At 57.6% G+C, this 17986-nt stretch overlaps 2 protein-coding genes across 8 annotated transcripts in view; one reads left to right on the top strand and one right to left on the bottom strand.

Annotated features, from left to right (window-relative positions):
- Positions 1–5549, top strand: TMEM120A (transmembrane protein 120A). The gene is made up of 12 exons (XM_037506859.2): positions 1–120; positions 1674–1792; positions 2020–2136; positions 3386–3445; positions 3656–3751; positions 3830–3919; positions 4111–4176; positions 4267–4328; positions 4424–4516; positions 4649–4713; positions 4811–4879; positions 4963–5549. Exons 1-12 carry the CDS (start codon positions 40–42, stop codon positions 5074–5076), a joined length of 1032 nt encoding a protein of 343 aa, XP_037362756.1. The 5' UTR covers positions 1–39; the 3' UTR covers positions 5077–5549.
- LOC119241534 (NADPH--cytochrome P450 reductase) overlaps positions 5468–17986 on the bottom strand; it is a 52441-nt gene continuing 39922 nt past the window's right edge. For all 7 annotated transcript variants that reach the window (XM_054693627.1, XM_054693624.1, XM_054693621.1 and 4 more), the window contains 14 exons: positions 16202–16250; positions 13713–13841; positions 12035–12184; positions 11358–11482; positions 10867–10956; positions 10373–10471; positions 9556–9672; positions 9334–9452; positions 7475–7656; positions 7159–7308; positions 6493–6763; positions 6271–6416; positions 6095–6180; positions 5468–5988 (listed from right to left, as the gene is read on the bottom strand). In XM_054693627.1, the coding sequence (XP_054549602.1) occupies positions 5844–5988; positions 6095–6180; positions 6271–6416; positions 6493–6763; positions 7159–7308; positions 7475–7656; positions 9334–9452; positions 9556–9672; positions 10373–10471; positions 10867–10956; positions 11358–11482; positions 12035–12184; positions 13713–13841; positions 16202–16250 (1858 nt within the window). In that variant the 3' untranslated portion in view covers positions 5468–5843. The remainder of the gene's footprint in view (positions 5989–6094; positions 6181–6270; positions 6417–6492; positions 6764–7158; positions 7309–7474; positions 7657–9333; positions 9453–9555; positions 9673–10372; positions 10472–10866; positions 10957–11357; positions 11483–12034; positions 12185–13712; positions 13842–16201; positions 16251–17986) is intronic.

Genomic DNA, 17986 nt, shown 5'->3' with positions numbered 1-17986 from the left:
CCTTCACCCCGGGCTGGTCGGGAGCGCGGCCCGGCAGCCATGCAGCCCCCGCCCCCCGGCCCGCTGGGTGACTGCCTGCGGGACTGGGAGGAGCTGCAGCTGGACTTCCAGAGCATCCAGGTGAGCGCGGAGCGGGCGCCCCTCCGTCCCGGAGCCACGTCTCTCCGGCTTGGGGTCAAGGGTCAAGTGCCCCTGGGGCTGGGGCGGGAGCTCGGGTCGGAGCTCGGGACCCCTGGAGCTGCTTCCGAGAGTGGCGGGGCCCTCGGCCCGGTGTCGCCAGCTCTGCACTCCTCTCGGCCCCTAATGAATGTCCGGCGCTGGCCCCTTGCCCCGCGCAGCCGCTGCAACCCCCGAGGAACCCCACCAAACTGGGTGGACTTGGCCCTCCAGCCAGGGCCTTAGGAGGAGGCGCCCAACCCATCCCATTCCGGGAGGGCGGCCGCCTGAGTCAGCCGGCCAGGCCCACTCTTGAGTCAGTCTCTCAGCAAACACGCCGTGAGCGCTGGCCCGGTGGGGTCAGAACCCTGCAGCGCTGTCCCCGCCTCTGGGCAACGTTGTCTTGGCCTGAGTCTGCCACGGAGCCATGGTCTTTGGGTGGTTTGCCTTCCCCATGGGGGCGGGGTCAGCCCAGGTGAAGGACAGCGCCCAAGAAGACCGGTGCCTGCGGCTGCTGCCGAGACTGAGGGGAGGAGTGGGCAGGTCATACTCTGCAGGGACCGACCGCATGCACCTGGCCGGGTTTGCGTCTCCCTGAGCCAAGGGAGGATCTCGCTTGTGTGGGCCAGTGTTCTGTTCTTTGGGGAAGCTAGGGAGGAGGCTGCCAGCCACCTTCAGCCAGGAGAGGGCAGTGACTGGGAGTGGACAGAGGTGGTACATGCTGGGTTCTGAGGGGTGGCTATGTCAGGGCCCTTCCTGGATATGGGAAACATGCAGTCAGGGAGAACCCAGCTCAGCTGGGCACTTGATCTGACCTTTACCTCTCCTGAGCTGGTTCTCCTGTCTGCTTTGAAGCCAAGCCTGCTGTCCTTAGTGCTTCTCCTCGGAGTCCTGATCAGACCTAGTCTCCCAGCCTGGCCTCAACTCTTGCCAGGCCTTCCTCAGACCTCCCCTTGCCCAGGTTCCAGGCTCCTGCTGCTTGGGATTCACCCACCAGGGCAAAGTGCTCTGGGAAGCTTGGGCCAAAGGTGCTGGGGGAGGGCTAGAGGGACTGGCCTTCTAGCAGGAGGTCCAAGGGCTGAAATGAATCCTGATCACCTGGGAGTGCCAGAGCAGAAGGCATCTTGGACAAGCCCAGCCCCCTGCATCTGCAGGCTGGCAAGGCAGGAGGATCTGAGAGGGTAGGAGATGGTTTTAGGTAGTCTGCTTGGTTTAGAAGGTGAATCTGTGGGTGGGATAGGACAACTAGGGATGGACTGAGACAGAAAATTGTCAGGAAACTAGCTTGTTTCTGGGAGAGGGGTGCTGTGTGAGCTTCTGGGCTTGCAGAGGGAACCTCATCTTGCCTCCTTAGGGGAGAACAACCTTAGGGTGGGCTCTGAACAGGAGCAAGTCCCGTCTCCTGCTCTGACCCTACCAAGGAGTCCCTAAGAGCATGTACCCCACCTCCTGCCCAGCAGGCTCTGAATCGGTGACACTCCCAACCAGTCTGTGTCTTTTTCCCACCTGTTCCCCAGGAGACCCACCGCTTGTACCGCCTGAAGCTGGAGGAGCTGACCAAGCTGCAAAACAATTGTACTAGCTCCATCACTCGGCAAAAGAAGCGGCTCCAGGAGCTGGCCCTTGTCCTGAAGAAGTTAGGATCCCTGTGTCCACTCCCACCCCCACCCCATATTCCTCCCCACCTTTGGCAGGGGTGGGGGTCTGACCTGGTGGGGTAGAGTGCTGGCGCTGATTCCGTGAATGTCCCTGAGCATGGCTTCTCCCATCTCTGGGCACCATTTGCCCTCATGGCCCACAGGTGACAAGTGTGATTTCTGGGGCCTCCTGCTCTGACTGTGACTTCTGTGGCCCCATCTGCAGATGCAAACCTTCCCTCCCGGTGGAGTCAGAGGAGGCCTCGCAGGAGCTGGAGAACCAGATCAAGGAACGCCAAGGCCTCTTCTTTGACATGGAGGCCTATTTGCCCAAGAAGAATGGGTGAGATGCCTTCTCCAGCTCTGTTCACCCTACCTTTGGGAGCGAGTCCGAAGGTGTAGCTTTCCTTTGCTTGGTCATTTGGTCAGTAAATGCCCCCTGAACTCACTCTGGGCTGGATGGTCAAGACACCTCAGGGTGACTAGCTCAGTGATAGTGACAACTTGCCATGATGGGTGCTTTAAAGGGAAAGACAGCGCATGAGCTGAGGTTAGATCCAGCCTCCTGGAGTAGGTTGGTGTTCATGAGTGACACAGCGAACACAACAAGGTGACAGCAGGTCTGGTGGCTGAGCCTGGGGTGGGACTAGGTGGGCGTAGTGAGACCAGAGGGGAGCCAGGTTGCAGCACTGGGTCATCATGTGCTTAGACCTGCTATAATCACTGACGAGGAAGGGCAGCCAGCAGTGTTGCATGGGAAAAAAAAAAAACAAAAACCAGACTACAGGTAGCAAGACAAGCAGGAGAGAGCCAGTTCCAGAAGCCAAGAAAGGAGTGGCCAGTAGCCTCTGATCAGATGGCCCTGGGGTTAAATGTGATCAGGACGAGAAAATGTTTCCTGAAAGTCAGGGTGACCTTGGAGAGAACAGCTCCGTGGGAAGGGGGAGGTGGAAGTCGATATTGGGAATGACAGATCTGAGGAGACAGTCATGTTTAGGTAACTTTCCTGGAGTTTCGCTGTGAGTAGGAGGAGAAACCAGTAAGTAGAAACAGTACCTAAAACTTAGCATGAGGGTGATTTTTGCTTGGGTGTGTGTCTTCCTTTGTATGGGAAAGCATGAGTGTGTCTGCCTGCGGAGAGGTCTGGGAGAATTCAGCCAGAGTTTCTCAGGAAGGCTCTCAAGGCTCAAGTTTCTCAGAGCGAGCAGAAGCTATGGGGCAGGAGGTAGAAGGTGGTCATGCACACACCTTGGGTCCACACCTGGGTCCCAGGGGTAGTCGGAGATGCAGGCACAGCTTCCATGGGGTGAGGGAGCCAGGCTTTCCTTGGGCACTGAGGTGGGGTGCTTGGGTCGGGGCAGGGAATTTGGGAGGTGGGGGATGTTGGTTTAACCTGGAGCATGACTGGTGAACATGCCAGGAGAAAGGCGGGCATTGGCATCCCTGTGGAGTTGGTCTGTAGCATCTCCAAGGTCAGAACCCTAAGCCAAGGCCATGGGAAGGCCAGACTCTGGCCTGGCCCCTTTGGGGTACTGTCCCCTTTGGCTTCTCTCTGTCAGGGCCCCTCCTCACCAAGTCTCCTCTCCCCCTAGGTTGTACCTGAGCCTAGTTCTGGGCAACGTCAACGTGACACTCCTGAGCAAGCAGGCTAAGTAATTTGTGATGGACTGGGTCTCAGCCCCTCTCCACCTCCTGGGATCCTTTCCTCTGCCCTGACTCCCTGGCTAAGCCTTGAGGTTCAGGGGCTATTTTACCCATGCTGGCCCCATACCTTTCCCCAGAAGTGTGTCCACAGCAGGGGTGCAGGTGAGGGTGGGCCCTGCCAGCATTCCAGTCTGTCCCATGAGTACGTGCCCTCCTAGGTTTGCCTACAAAGATGAGTACGAGAAGTTCAAGCTCTACCTCACCATAATCCTCATCCTCATCTCCTTCACCTGCCGCTTCCTCCTCAACTCCAGGTGGGTGTCCCACTGCTCGGGGTAGACCCTGCTCTTTCTCCAGGCCCTCTGGCACCTACCCTTTGTGCCCTTCCCCAGGGTGACAGATGCTACCTTCAACTTCCTGCTGGTCTGGTATTACTGCACCCTGACCATCCGAGAGAGCATCCTCATCAACAATGGCTCCCGGTGGGTGACGGCAGAGTCCAGCCCAGATTGGGGGGTGGAGTGGGGAAGCACTGGAGTGACCCCAGAACGTGGGCGGGGGTGACCACAGCGAAGCAGGAACCAGGCTGGGGTACTGGTTTCTTCCCATCTTGGCCCCATTCCGAGCACAGATCTGGGGACTGAGGGAACCTGACAGTGGCTTCCTCGTACAGGATCAAAGGCTGGTGGGTTTTCCATCACTACGTCTCCACGTTCCTGTCGGGAGTCATGCTGACGTGGTGAGTGCCCTGACCTGGACTCTGAGCCTCAGCGAGGGAGTCTGGACAGGGAGCTGGCCTCCTCACACCTACCTCTGCTTTCTGCCTTAGGCCCGACGGCCTCATGTACCAGAAGTTCCGGAACCAATTCCTGTCCTTCTCCATGTACCAGAGTGAGTGTCTCAGAAGTCCCAGCTCGGGATTCGCCCACAGGGAGGGGTGGGAAAGGGCTTGGGGCCCCAGCCCAGTCTGATGTGCCCGCTCGCAGGCTTCGTGCAGTTCCTCCAGTATTACTACCAGAGCGGCTGCCTGTACCGCCTGCGGGCCTTGGGGGAGAGGCACACCATGGACCTCACTGTGGGTGAGTCTGGCGTGGCCCGCCCTTGGGAATCCTGACGGGGACTGGGAAGACGTCCCTCTTCCCTCCACCGGGCCCCGTGATGGTGTCCCTCTCTCCCTGGTCGTTCTGCGCCCTGACCCTTTCTCCCCGCAGAGGGTTTCCAATCCTGGATGTGGCGGGGACTCACCTTCCTGCTGCCCTTTCTATTCTTTGGACATGTAAGTTGGAGCTGTGTGTCCATCTGTCTCTTCCTGACCTTGGGCTCAAGCAGGGACTGGCTTCTGCCTAACACCCCCCCTCTACCTGTCTCCTCAGTTCTGGCAGCTTTTTAATGCACTGACATTGTTCAACCTGGCCCGGGACCCCGAGTGCAAGGAGTGGCAGGTGAGCGGGGAACCCTGGAAGAGATGCTTGGAGGCCCCAATCGTAGCCCTCCTCCTAACTCTCGTTCCTTCCCCTGCCCCCAGGTGCTCATGTGTGGCTTCCCCTTCCTCATCCTCTTCCTCGGCAATTTCTTCACCACCCTGAGGGTCGTGCACCAGAAATTCCACAGTCAGAGGCACGGGAGCAAGAATGAATGAGGCTGGGCCTGTCCTTGTCAGCCAACACGACTCCCTACAGCACCCCCGGCCTGGAAGGGGCTTTCTGTACCCCATGTGTTGTTTGAAAGGGTGGGGGCTCCCATTTTCTTGGGAGGGTCTCTTCTGCTCCCTGGGTTTTTTGGGCTCTGTGGGCCCTAAAGGCTATGCTGGAGAGGAAGATCTGGCCCGTGTCCCCACTCTGTGGGGAGCTGGGGGCCAGTGGCCTCAATAAAGGAAGAGGCACAGAGGTGGCTGGAGGTGTGTGCTCTCCCAAGACTCAGGTATGGGCCTGGTGACTCTCTCTGCCACCCTGGCACAAGTTGTTGGTGATCTTGAGCTGTGGTCTCTCTGGGGCCTGAGTTAAGTACTTCCAGGGGGAGGCCCCTGCTCAAGAAATAACCAGGCAAATACAGAAAACAGGACTTTATTCCAAGGGCCAAAGGTTATTTAAAATTATTTACATTCATTGAAAATCATGTAGAAGGACCAGGCCCCAGCTCAGCTGAGAGAAATGCCCCTTCTGTTCAGCCACTGAGGGCCTGAGGTGTTCACAAAGTGTGGGCCGGGTCACCCTTGGCCACGTGCCCTGGGGGGCTCCGGAGGGTACACCTGGGGCCTGGAGCAGTCTTTGTCATTGGGCCTACCTGCTGTGGCCAGGCCCAGCAGCAACCACCCTGGAGACTGGCAGAAGGGAGTGAGGAAAATGATTACATGGGCAAGCAAGTCTATAGGGGCGTGAAGGGAGGCGCAAGGCAGGCCGGCAGCTCCTAGCTCCACACGTCCAGGGAGTAGCGGCCCTTGGTCATCAGCTTCTTGACATAGTCCACGGCCTGGGCATGCTCCATGGCCCCCAGCTCGGTCACGATGTCATAGAAGGTGTTCTGCACATCCTTCGCCATGTTCCGAGCATCCCTGAGGGCAGGAAAGAGGTGGTACTGGGGGTCGGACAAGGCCCCCCCACCCCAGGCAAGCGGACAGGCAGGGACTTGCTCCTGCCCCCTCCTCTGCCCACACTCACCCACAGACGTAGATGTGGGCACCCTCCTCATGGATCAACTTCCACAGGTGCTCCTTGTCTTTCTTCAGTAAGTGCTGGACATAGACCTGGGGGCCAGCAGGGCAGTGCTGGTGAGCTAGGCTGGTCCCAAAGGCACCCCCCCCCCCAATTCCAGGGTGGCCCACCTGCTGCCTCACCTTCTGGGGCTGCTCCCGGGAGAAGGCCACGTTGAGCTGGGTGAGGAAGCCGTCCTTGTGGAACTGTGCCAGCTCCTCGCGGTACAGGTAGTCCTCGTCAGACCGGCGGCAGCCGTAGTATAGCAGCGTCTCCCCGACTTCCTTGCCTGGGGCAGCACCGGGCCAGGGTCAGCGAGGAACCCCGGCCCCATCCTGCCCCCTGCCCCGGGAACACACACTCACCCTGCTGTCGCAGCCAGGCCCGCTCCTGGATGAAGCCCATGAAGGGGGCAACCCCCGTGCCGGGGCCGATCATGATGACAGGGGTGGTGGCCTTGAAGGGCAGGCGGAACTGGGACTTGCGCACGAACATGGGTACCAGGGCCCGGCGCCCGTTCTCCCCAGCAGGGTCCTTGGCACGCAGCCAGCTGGTGGCCACACCCTTGTTGACACGGCCAGTCTTGGTTTCATACTCCACAGTCACAGCACAGATGTGCACAGAGTTGGGGTGGACCTGGAGGGAGGGTGGCAGGGAGCTCAATAGCTGTGCCCCCTCCTTACCTACCACCCAGCCAGGTCACCCCAAGCCTGAAGGTACAGGGATCCTTGCTCAGAGCCTCTTCACATCCTTTGTGGTCCCCCAAGTGCCTTCACAGGCCTCTTTCCAGCAGCTGTCCGGACTGCCTCTCACCACAGGGCCTGGGAGCAGTTCATAGTCCACTGTCCAGCCTGCTGACAGGATCTTGTGTGAACTGCCCCGGACATTTGGGCAGAGCTGGGCCTGAGGCTCAAGGCTCGGATGCACCTCCAGCAGCTCACACTGTACCTTCTAAGGGGACCAGGCTTCAAACCCAGGGTCAGTATCCCCCCATCCTGGAAGACACCCCTCTACTCCAGAGGACATCCCACCTTAGAAGATGAGGCGATGGAGTAGTAGCGGGCCTGCAGGCGAGGCAGCAGCTCACACAGGTGGTCGATGGGGGGCCGCAGGGACGGGTAGTCCTGCAGGATAGCCAGGATGTGCCTCCGGGCCTCTACCACCCAGTTCAGGTACAGCTCCTAGGAAGACACAGAACTTGGGGTAAGCTTGGGTGAGGGGACTCTGGGGCCAGGGCTGAAGATGGGCCCAAGGAGCTTGGAGAATGGCGGTGTGGGGTGGCCAGGGGTGCTGGCTGGGAGCTGCAGCCCAAGGCTGGGGTGGTGGCCATCTGGGTGCTGGGCTCACCTTGCCCTCGCCTGAGGAGGAGGCCATCTTGCGCAGGTGTTCCTGCTCCGAGGGCTCCGAGGCATACTGGGCCAGCTCATAGAGCACGTTGGTACGCGGCGGGTTGGTGATGTCCAGGTAGTAGGTGAGGGCCGTGCGGTAGGTGGTGGGGCAGGGGAACGGGTGCTTCTTGTTGGACTCCTCTGCAAGGAGAGGGAAGGCAGGATTTGTGGTGAGTGACTACACCCCTGGGCATGGGTGGGGAAACCTCAGGCCTGCTCCACAGGAAGCCGGGGTCCCAGCTGGGACTGGAAACAGGGCCAGCTCCTCTGGTTCTTTCTCGTCAGCCTTAAGCTTTAGGACAAGCAGCCTCCTCAGAGGTGGGGCTTTGCTGGGGGTGGCCTGGCACTCACTGGCTCTACTGCAGGAGACTGAGCCCCCCCCTTGCCTGCTGAGAGCTGCTCGGAGAGAGAGAGCAGAGATAGAACTCCCCAAATGTGTCCTGCCTGTGGGCTGGGTACCCTGGCTCATGGCGACCCTCAAGTCAGTTTTAGTGCCTGGTGCCATGTGGAGGCCCATGCTCAGAGTCCATGTTCTTGGCATGGGGTCCTGCACATTCCAGGTACCGCTCCTGCCCGCCTTTGCCAGGACCTGCTGCTGCCACAAGTGACCAGGACACTTTACTGATCCCTCCTGCAATCGGGCAGGGACATTGCCCTTGCCTGAGAAGGGGAGCAGAGCAGGGCCCAGCCTGGGACTGGGCAGAAAGGGACTCCACCTCTCAGAGGTATGACTGTGGGGCCCATGTATTCCTGGGCACACACAGCCAAGAGGGCTGCTGGGGCCCCGGGGAGAGGGTCTGGAACAGGGGCTCAGTGTTGGGGACATGAGTAGGTCTGACAAACTACCCTTGTGCACAAGTCATGCCAGATGTCATCTGGTAGTCTGATGGGTTTGCATGAACAGAACACCCCTGTGTATCCAGCACCCCACGGCCTCCTTGTGCTGCGCCCAGAAACCATGGCTTGGGCCTTGCCCCACCAGGCTGGGTGTGCAAGCATGTCTTTTCTAAAGCCACACTACTCTGAGCAGTGTGGGCAGTGAAGAGCACCCCGCAGGCCTCAGGTTCTCCCGGTGCAGGGGCAGTGGTCGCCATGTGGGTGCACAGCACACTACACACCCGCTGTGCTATGGCTGGCAGGATGACTTCTGACCAGCCCCCATTTGTGCTGTTCCCTAGAGGGCTGACTGCACTAATGAGAGGCAGCAGCCCGGGTGAGGGTCCCGCAGGACAACAATGAGTGGGACAGAGTGAGGCAGAGCTGGGCCCCAGGTTGGTGGAGCGAGGAGCATGGGGCTCATAGTCAGAGGCTTCGGCAGGTAGCCCCACCCTCCACCAGGGTTAGGGCCCCCTGCACTCTGTACCCCAGATCAACCCAGAGCACTGTTAGGGTTGCATCTTACTGGAGAGGAGAGAAAGGCCCTGGAGCAGGGAGAGGGCATTCCCAGTCCTCAGAGGCCGTTCCTGATGGAGCCAGGCCTGGGACCAGACTCCTGGCCTGCAGTTTCCTCTTCGCACAGGACGTGGGGCTGTGCGGGCAGCCAGGGCTGACCCTGTCTCTGAGCATCAGGACCTCTGAGCATCAGGCACTATGCTAGTGAGGAGTGGGGGAAACCCAAAGGAGAGGACCAGACCCTATAGCTACTTTTGCCTCCTGCCCCCGAATTTGCTCCAGAACTTGTAGCCTGGGGTTTGGGGTGGGAGGGCCTCTCAGGTGCCAGGCTTTGGGCCTAAGCAGAAGCTCACTGACTGTTCTTGCCAAGGGGCCAGAGCTGCCTCGGGAAGCAGGAGGGACAGTGGCCTTGTTTCCAGGACTCACCATCAAGATTGTTCAGGGACATGACAACGTCAAGGTCAGCGCCCAGGATCTCACCAAGCTGGTTGACCAGCGCGGAGTCATTAGCTGGGTAAACAGCCACGTGGTCCCCAGATTCATACCTAGGGGGAGGGAGATACAAGCTCAGGAAGAGGGTGGACAGCCCGTGCTGCCCCTGGATGAGGAGGCTCTGAGTGACGGTTGGGGAGGGTCAGTGGCTGGTACCTGATTTTGGAATCTGAGATGTCTAATTCCAGATGCATGAGGTGTCGCTCAGTTCCCTGGTTCAGCTTCCGGTTGGTGGTGACTGCGGCCAAGAATGGATTCTTGGCATCATAGGGTCTGGTGGGGAGGAGAGCAGCTCAGTGGTTGGCCGGGGCTTCAGTCAGAACATCCCTACCCTCAGGGGGCATTCTGGCTACACAATGCACAGGGACCTCAGGGCTGTCCTCTGCGGCTCATGAGGGAACTCCTGCAACCAAATGAAGGGCTCTCCCAGCCCAGTCCAAGGCAGTGCTCCCAAAAGAGCTGCAAGGAGGACTCGACTCCAGCTGGAGTCCAGACAGCACCCCAGCAAAGCAGTCAGGGGCCCCTGACAGGAACACAGTGTTTTTGGACAAAAAGTCCAAACATTGAGGCCAATTTTAAGGAGTTGAGCCCTTTTATCAAAGTTCAACCTAGACCCAGACTTACTATATCCTGGTCCATGACCTGAAGTTACCCCTGGCCCAGGGTATTTGCATAGCCAAATGTCAGAGCCAATGGAATACCAGTTGAGCGGGTGCCAGTCTCCCCAAGGCTGTGTGCTGGACCAAAGGCCCTGAGCAAAGAGCAGCCTCCCCCTCCCCGCCCCAGCTCTGGGCCTTGAACTCTCCTGTAACAGTGGAGATGAAATTGTGGGTGCCCCGACTGGCACCTACACCTGGATGAAGAAGCCCTGAGGGACGGGGACTGGGAGGACAGGTCCTGCAGGGACATGGGGCTGCCAGCTGTCTGCTGACCCCAGGCCCTGGGACATGGCGCTGCCATGCCCTCTACTCACGGTTTCTGGTTCTCGTAGCTCTTCAGACGGCCCATTTCGCCCATGTACACCTTGGCCATGTCTATGTCCTTGTGGACCACAAGCTCATACTGGCGAATGCTGGAAACGGGAGACAGGGCATGAGGCTAGGGGCTGAGAAGTGACGGAGTGGGCCTCAAGGGAGAAGGGAGGCCGCCTCAGAGAGGGAAACTGCGGAAATGAAAGGGGAGGTGGGAGACCCGGACATCCTGGGCGGGAGGGGGGATCAGTAGATGGGGGTCAGGCCTCTTGGACGGCCACTCCTTGCAGTGTGCGGCGTGAGGGCTGGGTGCCGAGCCGTTGCCTATTCCCAGGGCGGCCTCAAGTACCTTAGCTGGGACCTGCGCGCCTACTGCAAAGCTGGGGCTCAGCCAGCCTGTCATCGTGTCCCCATGGCCACTGCACAGGGCCAGGCCTTCCACCGTTGGGAGGTGCCCCCCCATGGCTTCCCACCCCATCTTCAGGCACGCACTCACCTGGACTCCTCTCCAGTGGCTTCCACCCCAAAGTGCTCGCACACTGCTGGCCAGAACTGCTCCCGCCAAGTGATGAAGTCCTCTTCCAGGCTGGGGAGAGGAGGGAGTGAGCCAGAACCCAGGGAGCCCAAGTGCGGCACGAGATCCACCAGTGGTGGACCAACAGCCTGGGCACCAGAGGGGGCTGCCGGACCAACATGGGGCTTTCCTGGCACCCTGCCCAAGCCCTAGGGTTCATTTCATGCTGGTCCGCCCAGTGATGTCAGCTCAAGGCATCAGGAAGGCCCCAGAATGTCTATACTAATCATGGAAGGGACTATCTGAGCGGGCAAGCCAGAAGGTGTGGAAAAGCTGAGGCTTGCTCAGGAGGGGGCGACTCCCCTCCCCGGCCCTCAGTGGTAATGTCCCAGAGGTCCCCTCCTGACACATGACAGCTGGGACGGGGACCTGGGGAGGGGGGCCTGGACTGCAGGGCTGGTCGGGGCACTTACTTCCCATCGTCGTCACCCATCCCCAGTTCAAAGATCCGCTGGGCGCCGAGCTGTTCCAGCCGCTTGTCTACATACTTGCCCATGGCATTAAAGTGCTCGTAGGTCTTGTTCCCAAGGCCAAACACCTATATGGAAGTGGTGGGTCAGGCCTGGCCAGGCCAGGGAGTGGGTTTCCTGCAGTGCTGGCCCAGCCAGGGCCTTTAGTCCAGTACCCACGGTCCTCCACCTGCCAGACGCTGAAGGCCGCCAGGAGCGGCTGGCCACTGTTGACCCTGGAAGTGGCTCTGTTAGGTGGCCTGCAGCCCAGGACCCCCTCCACAGCTAGCCTCCAACCCACAACTCTGCAAACCACCCTCCCCGCCCCATGGAACGGTGCCCACCGGCCCATCTTTCTTGCCTCTAGTGTCTGGCAACCAATTTCTCCCGGAGCACATTGGTTGGGGCCATAGAAGTAACTCTGAGCACTGCGGCCCAGGCATGAGAGGGTCCCCTCACAAGCACCGCTCTCAGGGTTCCCTGCCAGGCCCTCAGCCTGATGCCTCTGGCTGCCCTGGCTGCTTGGAGTGAGGAGAGAGCAGGAGGACACCCCTTGGATGTGGGGGATCCAAAGCCCTAGGGGAGGCACTACAGGCTGACCGGAGCCCACGAGAAGCTACTGGAAGAAGACGGTGACTCACCGCATACTTGACTCCAGAGAGATCTACATCTGCTTCCTGGAGCCAGTCGTAGAAGTCCTGGGCGTTGTCGGTGGGGTCGCCCTCGCCGTAGGTGGCCATGCAGAACACGGCCAGCGAGTTCTCTATCTGTGGCAGGCTGCTCAGGTCGGCCTGGAGAGACAAGGGCAGCCCATTGGCTGACTACGACCACCTGCCTTAGGTCAGGTCTGTGCTGATGGGACGCCCTGCCCCGGGCAGCTCCCAGCCAGGGATGCGCCGGGTGTGGTGGGGTCAGAGGGAACAATTCTACCCGCTTGGGAGGTGCACAGCAGGGCTGGTGGTCAAACTCCGGAAGCAGGCCAATTAGGTTTGAGTGGACATGCGCAGGCTGGGATCCTGGCCACTAGATGGCACTCAAAACGTGGAGCCCTCCGCTGTGGGCCCTCCCAGGGGCACAGGAGAGCCAGGGCGCTCACTGATTCCTAACACCTGTTCGCTAACTCAAAGACCAGGTCTGGAGAGGGATGGGTGGCAGTGCTTATCCCCAAGGCCTGAAGTGGGGGCTGGTGCGGGTCAGGTGGGGGGACAGGACGGTTTGGGTGATGGCATGGCAGGTGAGGAAGGAGCTGGCGCTCTGGAGACAGTAATTCAGAGGAAGAACATGGAGCCTGTTGGAGCTGCAAGAACAGCCAGGCCAAGACTCAGGTCTTAGGAGGTGGGGAGGTAGTTCCCTGGGGGGTTTCTTCTCAGCACCACCTGCGCCCTACTAGCCTCCTCCCCTCCTGGGTGTCTGATCACGGCCTCCACCTGGGGCCATGGCCTGGCTGTCCTGACCCAGAAGCAGGGAGGCAGACTGCTGGAAGATCCTTGTGCTTTGGAGACCCCAAACCACACGGGAGCCCGTGCCAGGAGCAGAATAGCCCAGGGAGCAAGGAGCCCGGGGAGCAAGGAGCACGCCCACCCTCACAGCCCGCGGACATAGGCGGGAGGTGACTGAAGCCAGGATGTCGGGGCTGGGTCTTGCAGATAGTTTCTCAGTGCCCCAAAGGGCAACATGTAGAGGACAGTTGGCAGGAAGAGGGAAGAGGCTCCCCCAGCAAATAGGAGCCGTCCCCCGGTTCTCAGGCTCTCTGGTCCTCGCAGGCTGTCCTCTTTCCAGGGGTAATGTCCCCTTCCACCCGGCCCCCTGCCCTGGCCCAGACCAGAGGTAACAAAAGCCTTGTTTCAGAGTCTGGCTGAAGGGTTCCTGGAGATGACTCATCCAATGCCCTCAGCTGGTAACAGGCAGGGAAGGCCCCGGCCCAGAGTTCCACAGCAGGCGGGCAGAAATTTAGGGCCCCGATTCCTTAACTTCTCAACCTGGCTCTCCTGCCACTGCAACTTGGGGTGGGGCAGAAAGGGGGCAGAGTTCCTTTCCAGCTCTGTGAGGCCTTTCATTTTCAAGCCACACCCAATCCACTAGTTCTTTCTGCTGGACCTGGCCAGCCCTGGTGGAGCCCACAGCGTAGAGAGCACGGAAGTCCAGTGGGAGCGGTGCTGGTGGCTCATCTGGGCATATGGCTGCTAGAACAAGTGATAGGAGACGCCCATTCCTGTCTGTCCCCTTGGCAATTCAGCCCTTAAAGCGCCTCCAGGATCCAGACACGTCTCCCTTATGCTGCTGAAAGAGCCGGGAAGAAGGGGCCAGGCGAGAGCTCACCAAGTCATACTCCTCGGGGTCTGCGGCCAAGCCCCGCATCCCGTAGCGGAGGGCGTCCTTGGATAAGCGGTTGGCAAACTCTTCGGCAGTCCCCGTCTGGGAGCCGTAGAACACGACGATGTTCCTGCCCTGGGGAAAGCCAGACACAAGGAGTCAGTACAGGGCCAACAGCCACAGGATTCACTGGGGGCTCCAGAGGACATGGGAACCCTCTTTCCTTCCTGCTTTAGGTCATTTCTAAGTCACCCTGGGGCTAGCATCTCACTGCCACAGCTTCCGTGGCCAAGGCCACCCTAGTGATGATGGCCATCAAGGTCATCTTACACAGCCCCCAAAGTCACACTTCTGACAGATTTAATGACATATGAAAATGCAACATACTGTTTAGCAAATAAAGGTAACCAAACAGTATGTAAAGTATTACCCAATTTTATTACACACACGTGTATGTGTTTTTTAATACACATACATGCACAGAGGAAAAAGACTGACAAGAAAGAAACATATCAAGAATCTCTAAATCGGGAGTTGGGGTATGTTTTTCCAGGTGATCATAAAAATGAGAGGTATTCATTATAAAAACCTAGACAATAGAGGGGTCTCCCCGGTGGTGCAAGGGGTTAAGCACCGCACTATGAAGCAATCTGCAGCCTCTGTAGCACGAGTTCGATCCCCGGCTGGCCAGGGAGCTACCTACATGGCGCAGCAGACCTGTCTCACCCACCGGTCCCCTCAGCAGTGTATTTCTGTAGATCTACCTGTTCTGTTCCCCACTCTGTCTCTGGTGAATCCTCTCATCCCCGCATGTCTGGCCTGTACCCCAGCTCTCGTATGCATAAATAAATAAATCTTTAAAAAAAATAAAAATAAAATAAAAACTCAGTAAGTAAAACAGTATGATACTGTGTGCAGACAGTGAGACCACAAAGTCAGGAGAATATGGAAACAGGAGAATATGGAAACAGACCCAAGGTCACATGTGAATTAGGTGTAGGATGAAGCCAGTGGGGAAGGAGGGAGTCCATCACGTGGACTTGGGACAGTTACATGAACACAACAGCTCTGGCTCCACACCTCACATCTTATACCGGGGCAAATCCCTGATAAATGGAACTTTAAATATGGAAAAGGAGACTGTAAAAGTACTAGGAGAAAATACAGAATTCTTCTGAAGAATGCCTTTCCAAACCCCACACTCAAAGTCCAGAAGTCATGAAAGAAATCATAAGGTGGACTATGTAACTTTTACACGGCCAAATAAACACATGATAAGCCAAGTCAAAGCACAAACTATTGACTGGAAGCTATTTTTTAATTCCTAGCACAGATGAGGGATCAACCCCCAGAATAATTTTAAGGAGTTCCTCAATTTGAATGAGGAACCCATTTAAAAAAAGTGCCATGGTAACACGATCGTCTGCTTCACCTCATGTTCATAAAGAAAAACACACGTGAGAACTACAAAGAGATACCATTTTTAAATCTGGAAAACAGGCAAGATGTCAGACTTTGATAATAAACTGATGGCAGAACAGGCTTTCTCGCACGCTGCCGAGTGCGCGCCCTGGGGTGACCCCGGCTGGGGACAACACCCACCACAGCCACAAATGCACACACCTTGAGATCCAACAACTCCACCGCTGGGATGTCACCGTACCTGGGGATCTACGTGCTCACAGCAGCACTGTTTTAAGAGCTACGTAGTAGAAACACTTCAAGTCCCCATCCACGGGGCGCGGTTAACCCGCAGCACTCATGGCCACACAGGGCAGCTCCATGAAGAGTGAGGCGGGGGTCTGTGGAAGGCTCTCCCAGACATATCATCAAGTACAAAAAAAAAAAAATCATGGTCTTTAAAAGCGAGTAAGCACAGGAAGTACATAAGGATAGTAATATGCCACCTTTTGTGTTTTAGAAAAGTATAAAATGAGACTATTTGTTTTTATTTGCATGGGCATAAAGCAGCTCTAAAATGAGCCACAGAATACCAAGAACAGTAGTGATGAGTGTCAGGAATAGGAGAAAGACTTTCCATGGAAAGTCTTTTTTACAATGTGACCATTGGACAATGAGCCCCTTGCCGTGAACTGAATGCTGAGCTAAGCAAAGCGCGCAGAGGTAGAGCTGCGGCCGTGCCGTGGCCTCCGGGCGCGAGGTCTTCCCTGCCCCTGGGCACAGCTGGCCTGGGTGGGAGGAGGAGAAGGGACAACATCCTGACTTAGTGGGAGGGTCAATTCTTGGAGCCTGGTTTGTTCAAGAAGTAAATATTCAAAAAAAAAAAAAAAAAAACCCAAAAAACAGAAAACAAGGGAAGTGTCTTGGCAACAGCAGGGCAGCTCTGGGGCTCTGGGATCTGGTCAGACTAGAATGTAGGTGCCTGGGCTCATGTCCCCTCTCCTCCTGTCCAGGGGAGCTGGCCTCTGCTGGACGCTCCGCATCCACCCGGGCCAAGACTTGCTGGGAAAAGCACAGACAGAGAGAAAACTCACCGTCTTCTTCATCTTTTCCACGAAGCTGCTGTCTTTCACTGACGAGGGCCTGAAAAACAAAAGCGTGCAGTGGGCATGGATGCGTGTGGCGGCACCGAGGGCTTCTGGTTCCGCCTGTGCCACTTGCAGGGACCACGTCGGCAGCTGCCTCTGCTCCAGCATTTCCAAATTTGTGTTTTCACGTTATTTTTGTAACTAAAAAGTTGATTTTATCGTTTAAAAATGGGGGCAACTCAAGTTTCTAAAACTAGGGAAGAGACTGGGCATACAGTTGTCAAATGACACGCCGTGGAAGGATGTGCTTGACATATTGGTGGGAAAAGCGGCCTTCAAAATAGTATGGACGGTGCCGTCCGCTTCCTTTAAAAGGCGAGGTCGGGAGGAGAAGCACAGAGATGCGGGGCTGTTCTCGCCTAGGGCTGGAAGAGGCTGTGGCTGCTTTTTGTTTGTTTTTGCTAATTTTTATTTCCAACTCCCACACCCTGTCTTTCCCCTCCAGTGAACATGCAGGGCGTTTGTCATCAGATTCTAAGAACTACTTTTATGTTAAGAAGTGTGGCGCGGGGGCCTCCCCGGTGGCGCAGCGGTTGAGCGCTGGGTTGCGAAGCTGCCCGCGGCCTCTAAGGCGCCGGTTCGATCCCCGGCTGCTCCCCGGCCACCGGAGGAGGGTCCCGCATGGCGCGCAGACCTCTCCTGCCGCCCGCTGCTCCCCTCAGCAGTGTACTTCGGTCCTTCTGCCTGCTCTGCTCCCCGCTCTGGCTCTGGTGAATTCTCTCACCCTCCCGCGCTTCTGACTGTACCCAGTGCATGTATAAACAAACAAATAAATAAAGCATGCCTCTATAAAAAAAAAAAAAAAAAAAAAAAAATTAAAAAAAAAAAAAAAAAAAAAAAAAAGAAGTGTGGCGCGGGGATTCTGACAGACTGGTTCTGGAGGCTCCAACAAGGATAAAGGTAATAGCTGAACCCCAAGCAAAGGGAGAACATAGTCTAAAGAAGAGGGCGGAGACCACCAACTGGGAATCCTCCCAACGACCCGCCCCGTCCCTCATCCGCCAGCCAAGCGCACCAGGCTGTGCAGACCCGCTCACCATTTCCCGCGGCCCGCCTGCGCCTTTGCCTAGAACGTCCTAGCTTGTCTTTCCCGCAAACTCCCTCTACCCCGCAATGCACCATGTCCTTGTCAGAGCACCGTCCCCTGCCCTCGAAAGTCAGGCATCTGTCACTCTCTTCCACGTGCCCCCATTGTCTCCTGATTCTCTCAAAGGTCAGAGGTTTCCCAAGAAGCTCCATCTAGACAAGGTGGAGACTCTTCTAGACTTGCTGAAGAAAGGGACAGGAGACAGACACTTCCAGGAGTGCCAGGCTGCTCGCCACCACCTACGGACAAAGCGTGCAGCCGGGGTGGGGCAGGCACTGTGGCAGCTCGCGGGCAGGCAGCCAAGTCAGGCAACCTTTACCTCCCAAAGGCCAATGGCCAGGATGGGAAAAAATAAGCCCTAAGGAGAGTCGTGGCAGATGGGAGAGGCCACACACCAGAAGCAGGGGCTTGGGGTCAAATCCCGCTTCTGCCACCACAGGGGCCTGTGACAGGACAAGTGGCGGCCTCTCCTTGAGGCCTCAGGTTCCTCTCATTGAAAACCCGCACATCTCAACCCGGCAGTCTCCCCCAGGGCACCCGAAACTTGGTTAATACTGCCGGATAGAGGGGGTGTTCTCTAGAAGAACACAGGTGTTGGGCAACTCTGCCTTCCAAGGCAGCTGGTGGCACCTGGTGCGAAGACC

This window comes from Talpa occidentalis, unplaced genomic scaffold (genome assembly GCF_014898055.3).
Source record: "Talpa occidentalis isolate TD23 unplaced genomic scaffold, MPIMG_talOcc4v2.1 talOcc4.12, whole genome shotgun sequence".
In the NCBI taxonomy this organism is placed as follows: domain Eukaryota; kingdom Metazoa; phylum Chordata; class Mammalia; order Eulipotyphla; family Talpidae; genus Talpa; species Talpa occidentalis.
The sequence above is the reverse complement of the archived record's forward strand: the minus strand, read 5'-3'. Positions and strand labels throughout refer to the sequence as shown.